We start from the raw sequence: 10433 nt of genomic DNA on the forward strand, positions 1-10433 counted from the left end.
GAGCAGAACTGCCCCTGTGGGCTTCCAAACTAACTCTTTATGAGAGCCTCATCTTTCTCCAGTGGAGCAGCTGGTGGTTTCTAACTGCCTACCTTGCAGTTAGCAGCCCAACAAGTAGCCACTCTTCCACCATGCCATTGAGTTTGTGTGTGTTGAAGTGGGGGGAGGGTGGTGGTTTGCCCCACACTGACTTTGACGGTCCCAATCTGCTGATGAATCCAGGAGCCATGACCTCCCCATGCACTTGGAGCCCCAGGGAACCAGGATGGCCCAGCCACCACCATGACGGCCACACTTACAGCCAGCAGTCCTCCAGCTGCTGTCAACTGCTTGTTCTCCAGAGCACGAGCTCGCAGTCAGTCTTCCTCTCTGAGATTCAAGCCTCCAGGTTTCATTCCATAAAGATTTTCTCGTTTTTGTTGCAGAAAGTTTCTGTAATACATCTTTCTAGGCTGCCCTTTTTTTTTCCCAACCAATTTTATGATTATATTTAAAAGGGATATTAGCCCTTTTTTATCACTTCCATGGATATGAATGGTATTCCTCTGATAATCTCACCTTCCTGTAGCAAATACATTTCAGAATGTTCATTTCTTCAATTAAAGGGAAAATGATCATCTTCGGATCTATATGTGTTTCCATTTTCTCTCTGGGGGTTACGTTTTGAATCAAAGCAGTCATTTGAGAATGCCTGAAAAGGCAGTGCTACTAAACAGATGGTTTCCAGACGGGAGGCTTGTGAAGCAGGCGCTATTTGATGACCGCACTGCAGGGCAGCTTTTAAAGAAGACTTGAGAGCACACGTGTCAAGAGAAACCCGTCTTTTTATCTGCCTCTACTCTCCAGCCCCCAGACTCGGGTGCTGCCGGTCACAGGCCACCAGGGCGCTCTCTGTGTGGCACTGAGGTTTTCAGCTAGAATACCAGGGCCTTTAAAATGGTCATGGGAAAGTGGGCTTAAAAGATGATAGGGTTTTCCAGGAGCATTTAAGCCCCCTCATTGATCTTCTTAACAACGTGCCCTTCTCCCCCCCATTCAGTTTGTGTTTCATCCTGTTTGCCGTATCCAAGGCCCTAAACCCGTGAGAGAGCATCTCTAAATGGAAGAGTTAAGCCACATTGGTCACATAGTTGGTTTGCTAAACACTGAGACTAAAGAAAGTAAGGTGATTGAGTCATTTTCCTTCCAACTAAGAACTCTGTAAGCAGGGCTTTCCTGACAGGGCCCCATCACTCAGGAGGGCAGTGAGGCCCGCACACTGAGGACGCAGGGAGAGAGGGAGGAGGGGGCAGTAGGTAGAAACCCCAAAGTAGCTCTGTTCCCAGCACTGGCGCTAGAGAAGGGAGCTATGGACAGGAACTGAACAGTCAGGCACGCTAGGAGCGCTGGGACTTGACCACCGCCCCAAAGGAGAGCCTCAATTCATAGGGTGGGAAAGAAACGACTTGAAAGCCACCAGGAGTGGCCCTCTACAGGGCCTCCAGGTTCCTGAAGGCACATAAACGTGCTCCACTGAACAGCGCTTACGAAAGAGGCAATAAGCATTAGACTGCTGGAAGCAAAGTCGGCTGTTCAAACCCACCAGCCACTGCTCAGAAGAATGACGAGGCTGTCTGCTCCTGCAAAGATGGACAGCCTCAGAAACCCTGTATTGGGTTGCTGTGAGTCACAATGGGCACAGGGACAATGGTGAGGATGGCGCAGGACTGGGCAGTGTTTAATTCCGCTGTGCACAGGGTCTCTATAGGTCAGAACCAACTTGATGGCACCTAACGTAACACGAGTCAGGACTGACTCAATGGCAATGTATTTGTTGAGGTTTTAGTTACAATAGAGGCAAGGATCCCATGTGGCTCAATATTTAAAACACGTGCCTACTAATCTCAAGGTTCGTGGTTTGTGGTCGGCCTCTCCATGCAAAATGTGGCAGTCTGCTTCCATAACAATGTTAAAGCTTGGGAAACCCTGTGTGACAGTTTGAGTGAGAATGGATGTCAACAGTAGGTTTGGGCTTGGGTTAAGAGAGAGGTGTTGTCTTTGAAAATTATTAACCAGTTTGTTTTATTTTAATCAGAATTTTTAAAGCTATTACTGAAACAGGAGTCCTGCTGGCATACAGTGGTTACTGTTGGGGCGGCTAACTTCAAGGTTAGGAGTTTGAAGCCACAAGCCAGTCTGTGGGAGACAAACGGGCTTTCCCACTCCTGTAAAGAGTTAGTCTCGGACACCAGCTGGGGCAGTTCTGCTCTGTCCTGTAGGGTTACCGAGAGTCGGAATCAACTTGATGGCAGTGAGGGCTTTGTTTTCATACTGAAACTATTAATAAGGGCTTATTATTTAAAATGGGGTGGGGAGCAAAATGGATACACTTAAAATCACCTATAATCTCTCCATTGAGAGATTTCCAAAAAGCATTTAAAATTTGGCGTATATTTTGGTTATTATTTCATTTATATACTGTGGTAGGCTTTCTAGTTTAGTACAGAAAGTTCTTTTCAATGGCTCCCCAATATCCCAGTCCCATGGCACATTTATCTCAGTGCCACTGACAGTGCCATGTTTGCCTTTATCATAAGCCACTGGATCTTCTCAGGGCTTAAATCTTCTTTCTTCTTTTAACATAGTGGTATTGGCACTTAATCCACACGTCACACAACTCAGTCATATCAAGAAGGGTTGTACAAGCAATACCGCAATCAATTTTAGAACACTTTCTTTTCTTACCCCCATGGTTAAATCACTTTTACGATGAGTTGTGTAATCGCCGTCAGTTCTAGTGCTCCCACTACTCAGGGTGGCCCTTTACAAGTGAGACTCCTCCTTTAGGGTCACTGTCCTCACCATGACTGCGGAAAAGCAAAACCCTGAAATGTCATTATTTTTTTAATGCTTTGTTTGTTTTGAACAGTTGTCAACTTTATTTATAGCCATTGAGTCAGTTTCAATGGAGCTTTACCAGAGCGGCCAAGAATCGCATGATTTTGATCTTCATCCTATTTCATTGAACCCTAAATGCACGTTTCATCACCCTACCACACCTTTTAATATCTTTGATGTTGATGTGTAATTTCTTTGCCTCTGACAGTGGATGACTTAGCCCGGTGTATTTAGCAGCCTTGTTTCCTTAATGGCACCTTAAAATCTTGGTGTGTCGAGTGGGTCCAAGAAACAGGGAAGATGCAGCAGTTGTGTGCGGGGGCCAGAGAAGGGGACCCAGGACAGCGCTTGGAGCAGCTGAGCTCTCAGCCCTGCCCCTCACAGTGTTCCTTCCTCCCCTAGGAGACACAGTAGGATTTCTGTTAGACTTGAATGAAAAGCAAATGATCTTCTTTCTAAACGGCAACCAGCTGCCTCCCGAGAAACAAGTTTTTTCATCTACTATGTAAGTAGCTCTTCCCGGTGAAAGAGTTGGGTACATGAATAGAATGCACTTTTTTTTTCAAGGAGGGGTAGGGGGAATCTTTATTTATGCAGCCAATTATAATGGGAGGTCAATTTATTTGAAGGCGGGCGGGTGGGGGGTGGGGAGTGGAGTGGATCATAGCTCCAGCTGTCCCCAAGTTGGATACAGGATGCTAAGAGCCAGATCTTCTGGTACACAGCCTGTCTGGGTTAGGTAACAGAATTTCTGTCACTTCTCCTTTCCGCTGGGACATTTTTGCGTGTAAACTGTGTCCTCGTTTTCATTTGTAGATCCGGGTTTTTTGCCGCAGCGAGTTTTATGTCATATCAACAATGTGAGTTCAATTTTGGAGCAAAACCATTCAAACACCCACCAGCTATGAAGTTTAGCACTTTTAATGACTACGCCTTCCTAACAGCTGAAGAAAAAATAATATTGCCAAGGTAAGGGGTCTGTCTAGCTTCTCCAGATGTGCACACTCATTCAAGGGAACTCAAACTCAGAATTTCGAGAACCTGAGTAAAATGGATAGTAGCTTCCTAGGAAATAGAAATTACTGGAACAGATCCCAAAAGAGATCAGAGCAAATGAATTCTTATGGTAAGATTAATTGCAAAAAATAAAATACAAAGTGAGACTTGTGTCCTCAAAAGCACCAGGCTTAGGTGGCTTTGCTGAGTATTTCTGACCAAATCTAAGTGATAACTTCACTGTTTACAGGAGTAGAAAGCATTGTCTTTCCCCCAGAGCAGCTGGTGGTTTCAAACTGCTGACCGTGCAGTTATCAGCCCAACTCCTAACCACTACACCCCCAGGGCTCTCCTCCAGAAAGAAAGGAAATTCCGAATTCTTTTTATGAGACAAATACCTTGAGTATTAAAAAAAAGAAATGCAAACCAATTTTCTTAGAAACCAGTGTTCCTTAGACCAAGTGTGCACCCCGTGCAGTGAGCTAGGGAGGGACTCCAGCTGCTTCCTGACAATCACTCTATGGTGAAGCTAGTTCCTTTATGGGAGCCAAACGGTCTCACTTGTTTATAGAGCCGCCGCAGCGGGGCGTGTGTGTGTGTGTGTGTGTGTGTGTGTGTGTGTGTGTGTGTGTGTGTGAAGAAGGGTCTTCCTATGAGTAGCGCCAAAGGTGTTCTCAGTGAGTGTCTCGGCACTCAAGGAGAGTCAGTGTTGGATCATCAAACCTCAAGCTAGAGCAGGGTCCTCAAACTTTTAAACAGGGCCAGTTCACTGTCCCTCAGACCCATTGGAGGGCCGGACTATAGTTTTAAAAAAACTGAACAAATTCCTATGCACACTGCACATATCTTATTTTGAAGTATAAAAACAAATGGGGCAAACACACCTGGTGGGCTGAATAAATGTCCTCGGCATGTGGCCCGCGGACCGTACTTTGAGGACGCCTGGTCTAAAGGTTATCTATTGGATAATGATATAATTCTAGTTCCTTTATGGCTCAAAAGCTCTAGAAACAGCCACTCTGATCTGGCCTTCCCCTTGAATTTGAGGCTTGAGAGCAATTCAGTAGTTTCCAGATTTTACTAGAAAATGTCCCGTGGTGGCAACAACTTTGACTGCAGCAGCAGAACCTCAGTAATACCCCAAGAACAAGCACCACGTATACTAAGGTTCACTCCCAGAACTTCCACTCAGCTTGTCTTGGTGCCTGACAGCCACTGAAATTGACATTCCTCTTGGTGGAAGCCTGAGGTGACACATTCCTCTTCGATGTCATTCCCCTGCCATCTGTTACCTAGTCTGCCTTCTCTCGGAAATAAGCAGGTCCTCTCACATACACACTGAAAGGCATGGCTAAGGATTCTGAAAGTGCCCCAGAGACCGGCCTTAGTTAAAACAGCATGCAGTGGCCCTCAACTCTCAGTGTCTTCCTTTTGCTCTTGTGGTGAACAAAGCAATCTGCAGCCTGCCTGGGGAACAAGACTCTCTCAAACCCACTGGCTTGTCCGACACTGACTCCACGGGAGCTGTCAGGAGCCCCTTCGTGCTCACCACCTGTTGACACCACCTCCCCTCCCGCCACATCCCAGCTGCTCTTCCTTACAACCTGGGGCATAAACTCTGAATTCCCGTCTGTGCCACTAATTCTAGCATGTTCCAATAGCTCATATCCCACCACCAGTTGCCGGCAATGGCCCCCACTCCTTGTGACCATCCACATGTGTCAAGGTAGAAGTGGGCTCTGTGTGGTTTTCGATGTCTGGGGCTGTGGGAAGTAAATTACCAGGCCTCTCTTCCAAGACACTTCTTTGGGCACCCTCACCCCCCCCCCCACACACACACACACAAAGTTGCATTACTGAATAGATATCAAACAGCAAGCCCTCTGTGTGGTGAGCAGCGAGCGTCTTCTGTTGACACCGCCTAGGCTTCTGCTCGCAGTCAGTGAGGCACGCTCGCAGGTTCTTTGTCCAAAACGCAGCAGCTTCTGGGTCCTGGGGAGCAGCTCTCAGGCCTGCTGCGATCTGGGGTTGTGTCTACACTGTCTCGAATGCTTCCCCTTCCAGTCATTTCGTTTGCTTTTCTTTCTACTCGTCTCCCCTTCACCTTTGGTTGTTCATCAGTCCAGTCTGCCTGCCCCCATACCCGCTCATCTTTGTTTTAAAATTATCATTGACCATTTGGTCTCAGATAGGTGGTTTTCAAAGGAATACAACATTTTGGATGAGAGTATTTTTTGAGCAAACCTATTATTTTGCAACAAGGTGACCTGGGTTTACCTTGGGATTAAAAGGTAAGGGAGTTTTTTAACAAACGCGTCCCCCTTGTTGCCTGATGTGCACACGGTGGTCACATCTGTGTGCATCACTACAAACCAGGTCTCATGCTGCCTTTCCCACGCAGGCACAGGCGTCTGGCTCTGCTGAAGCAGGTCAGCATCCGGGAAAACTGCTGCTCCCTGTGCTGTGATGAGGTGGCAGACACACAGCTGAAGCCGTGTGGACACAGGTAAGGGAGCAGTCTGACTGCCCCAGCTTTGTGTGTCAGGCAGATGTTCGTCCTGTTCACTACTGATCAGGCTTCAGCACATGTAGAGTGGGCTGAACCCAGCTGGGGTCGCTGGTGCACGCTGACTCCCAGAAAGCACCGGAAACCCGCAAAGCTGCTTGGTAGGGAGGCCTATGGTTTTGTGTTTTTAATGCAATTTCCACTTTATAAAATGTTATAAGTTTAAAGCTATTAATGAGCCTCTGGGCGTTCTCTCTGGGTTTTAGAGCCTCCTCTTTGACTTTCTGTTTGCAATTGCAACCCGAGGAGGGCAGCAGTCTCTGCCCCGCCATCTAACCAGATTTGAGCGGAGATCTACTCCCAGAGTGAGCTGGATCCCAGAGGGGCACACGGCCATCTCAGCACGAGCATGAGTGAGATGGCCTTGGCCAGGACCACCAGTGAGGCCACAAGAGGGAAGAGGATGCAGGCAGTGGGGGACATGGCAGTCGTGCTGACTGTTCATTCATACCTTCTGCGCCCTTTCTTGCTCTTGTGTGTGACATTGCTGTGGCTGTCAGGTGCCCAGCCTGCAACGAGGGCCCAGCTCGTCTCCGTTCCTGTCCACTGAGATGGGTGGTGACCTGATGGCTAGCTGGTAAGGGAAGGGTAGCAGTATTCTGGAAGAAAGGCACCATGGCTCCAGCTGCCCCCGCTGTGAGCCTTCCTGGACATCAACCTGGCAGCCCAGAATTGTTCAGTTCGGGCACCTTTGGGGGCTGTAGCTGTCACAGCTGTCAAAGGTAGATACAGAGATAAGGGTGGGATAGCTTAGTGCCCTTTTTGATCTTTGTTTCTATAAGAATGTTAGGATAAAAAAAAAAAACGTGAAGGTCCTAAGTAACTTCACCTGGTCTTATTCACAAACTGCTCCTTCCTAGCATCTCAAACACAAAGGCTCCTGACTAAGCTTGGAAAGGTGAAAACCCAGAGCCCGCTTGGGTATCACCCCAGTCTCCGGGGTAGAGTTCCGCAGACAGAGCTGAGAGGGGCACAAACAGGAACGCTTAGCCCAGCTTCAAACACCGTTCTCAGAAATGGGAGGGGAGAAAGGAAATCCAAAGAAAGTTGAATGATGAGAACCTGAAGAGACCAAAGCAATCTACGAATGCTTTCACCAGAGAATAACGTAAGGCGATCGATTAGAAAGCTCTGCCCTCGATGCCTTCTCTCCAGAAGCCTCAAGGCCAGAGGGTTTCTCCAACGGCTTCTCAGGACCAGCCAGGGAACAGGTAGTCTCGGTCTGTTTAAACTTCTCCAGACCCTAGAGAAAACAAGGAAACCCCTGTACACTTTATTCACTTTTCAGAACCTGATTGGAACATAAATACCAAACGCTGGTGCAGACAACAGATGAGGGAGCTCCAAAGAGTTCTTGGAAAAATTCTATTATTCCCCCCCCCACAAAAGGAAATTCAATTATCTTTTAATTATATTTTTCCACAGACTATTTGAAGCCCCCTTATACATATATGCAGAAAGAAAGCTATGGGTCATTTTTACGTATGAAAACAAATCTAAAAATCCTAGATAAAATGTAGCAAATCGAACCCAGCTTACCTCAAGAATATAAGGGTGGCATAAGACAGAAAATCGGTCCATATTGTTTGCTCAGGTAGCCAAGGGAGTGACATTTTCATCTCTCAGAATCCCGAGAAGTTTTAACATTCCGTGTCCACTTCTAACGATGGACTAGCGCAGAACAGGAGTGGGTGGAGGGGGGAAAACTGAAGCAGGAATTGATGGATACTCCCCGAAAAAGAGCGAAAGCATGTGCCTCAACCATGCACGCCACACCAGCAGTTCCCAAGAGATGTGGGGGCAAGACAAGGACGATGCCCACTGCCCCCGCTGTGACCTCCACTGGGCAAGCTACAAGCGAGGAGAGTCAGCGGGCTACCAGAAAGGAGAGCGGCACAACCCTTGCTCTGAGATGAGAGGCTGAGTGCCTGCACCCCTGGGGAAGTGACGGAAAGCATAATAGAAAATACAGTGAGGGAGGGAAAAGGAAGCTCCTCTCTGCTGCAGCGACCAATTAGAAAGCATAACGGGAGATTCCTGTGCCACGATGACTTGTGTCTTTGAAAAAGACAAGACTGCAAGTGCAACAGTGGCCTTAGCTATAGCAACGCTTGTGAGGATGGCCAGGACCTGGCCTTGTTTCATCCTGTTGGGCATCGGGTCAAGAGTGCATACCAAGGAACACAGAAGAAAAAGTCGTCGCCCACGTAGCATGGTGGTTAAGTACACTGCTGCTATCAAAAGGTCGGTGGATCGTACCCACCTGCAGCTCCACAAGAGAACAGAGCTGGCAACTTGCTCCCATAAAATTGACAGCCGTAGAGATGCCACGGGCAGGTCTACTCTGTCCCAGGGGGTGCTACGAGTCACAACCAACTTGACACCTCACAGCAACAACACGGGAAGAAACCCTAAAAACTACCCAGGGGCTTGAAGAAGTGGGTCTGTTACTTAGATAGGACAGCCTCGGGGGCGTGAAGGTGGTCTGCAGCCTTCAGTGTAATTTGACCCATGTAAAAGAGGCAGCACAACAGCACCTAACAGCAACATACAAGTAAAGCAACACGTCTTGTTTTCCCCTGGAAGTAGATGTGTTTATGTGGTACTAACCCCATTTAATTCACAATTTAAAAAGTAACACTTTGTGATTGAACTCTGGAATGATATATGTATATGTATGTATGTGTGTGTGTGTATATATATATATATATATATATATATATATATCCCAATTAATTCCTTTTTTTTTAGAGTAACACAAAGCTTACGTGGCACTAAGGTAAGGTGACCAGATTTTAACATTGGTAAAGCGGGACACCATTGATAAAACTCATATCCTTGCGAAATAGCCACATGGCAGCCAAAAACCGTATACCCTAGCTTGTCGTGCATTCTTTCAAAAAATCAGGACTTTTTAAAAACGCTGCAGGACGCGGGAAAAATTGTTCAAAAGCGGGGCGTCTGGTCACCTTACACTAAGGCAAGAAAATTCTGAAAAAGGAAAGTAATAAAACAGATCAATCCTGTGACATACTATATAGATGAACTGTTCAGGGAATGCTATCAGGACAAATGGCTAGTGGTTTGGGGGAAAATAGCATTGTATCCCACCTACATACACACATCTCTTTATACAAAGAGACTTCAAAAATTGTGTGGAAAAAGTCTCTTTCAATTCCATTTTTTCCCCCATGAACTACCCCCTTATTTATATATGATGTATACCTACAGATTTTTCTGGGGAAATGCCAAGAACTTTTAACTTGTTACTTCTGGGGAGGAGGATTAAGGGTCTGAAATGAGAGATTCGTTGTTTATTTACTTGATCTCATTTGTTGGCCTTGTGTAATTACCTACCCTTCCAGGTAACAAACATGCTAGCATGTTAAATGGAGCTGGAAGGGCATCGGGATCTGAACCTTCAAAACGTTAACTTACTGGCATTTCCGTCTTCTTCTCCGCAGTGACCTATGCATGGACTGTGCCTTGCAACTGGAGACCTGCCCATTGTGTCGGAAAGAAATATTGTTTAGAGTCAGACAGATTTCTCATATTTCATGACACACGTGAAAATGCATCATGGACGTATTTCTACTCGATTCCAGCCAATGTGGAAAGGGAAAACAAAGGAAAAAACAAAAACAAAACATCTCTAATCACTCATCATACGTACATTGAAACATAGCCATGGCCAGATTTTATGCTAAAAATGGTAGTTTGTCAAAGACAACATTCTCTTAGAATCTAACCCAACTTGCCAGCCCTGAGAAATTCCTTTTTAGGCCAAGGAATGCTGAATGCGGAACGTGTTGGCCAGGGGAACTTCCCTGAAAGACAGTCGGAGACAGGGCCCTCCTGAGTGTTGGCGGCATACTGGCCTTTGCCAAGGCGGGTTCATTTGATTTGATTGTTATAGCTTAGTGCCCTTTTTGATCTTTGTTTCTATAAGAATGTTAGAAAAAAAAAAAAAACGTGAAGGTCCTAAGTAACTTCA

General features: G+C 46.5%; 1 protein-coding gene across 3 annotated transcripts in view; it reads left to right on the forward strand.

Annotated features, from left to right (window-relative positions):
* Positions 1–10348, forward strand: part of RSPRY1 (ring finger and SPRY domain containing 1) — a 49488-nt gene extending 39140 nt beyond the window's left edge. For all 3 annotated transcript variants that reach the window (XM_004704649.3, XM_045293771.1, XM_045293770.1), the window contains 4 exons: positions 3280–3382; positions 3694–3846; positions 6275–6379; positions 9904–10348. In XM_004704649.3, the coding sequence (XP_004704706.1) occupies positions 3280–3382; positions 3694–3846; positions 6275–6379; positions 9904–10000 (458 nt within the window). In that variant the 3' untranslated portion in view covers positions 10001–10348. The remainder of the gene's footprint in view (positions 1–3279; positions 3383–3693; positions 3847–6274; positions 6380–9903) is intronic.
* The last annotated feature ends 85 nt before the right edge of the window (positions 10349–10433 follow it).

The sequence above is a fragment of the Echinops telfairi genome, unplaced genomic scaffold, assembly GCF_000313985.2.
Source record: "Echinops telfairi isolate 266 unplaced genomic scaffold, ASM31398v2 ScPeMD7_2291;HRSCAF=2852, whole genome shotgun sequence".
Lineage (NCBI taxonomy): Eukaryota > Metazoa > Chordata > Mammalia > Afrosoricida > Tenrecidae > Echinops > Echinops telfairi.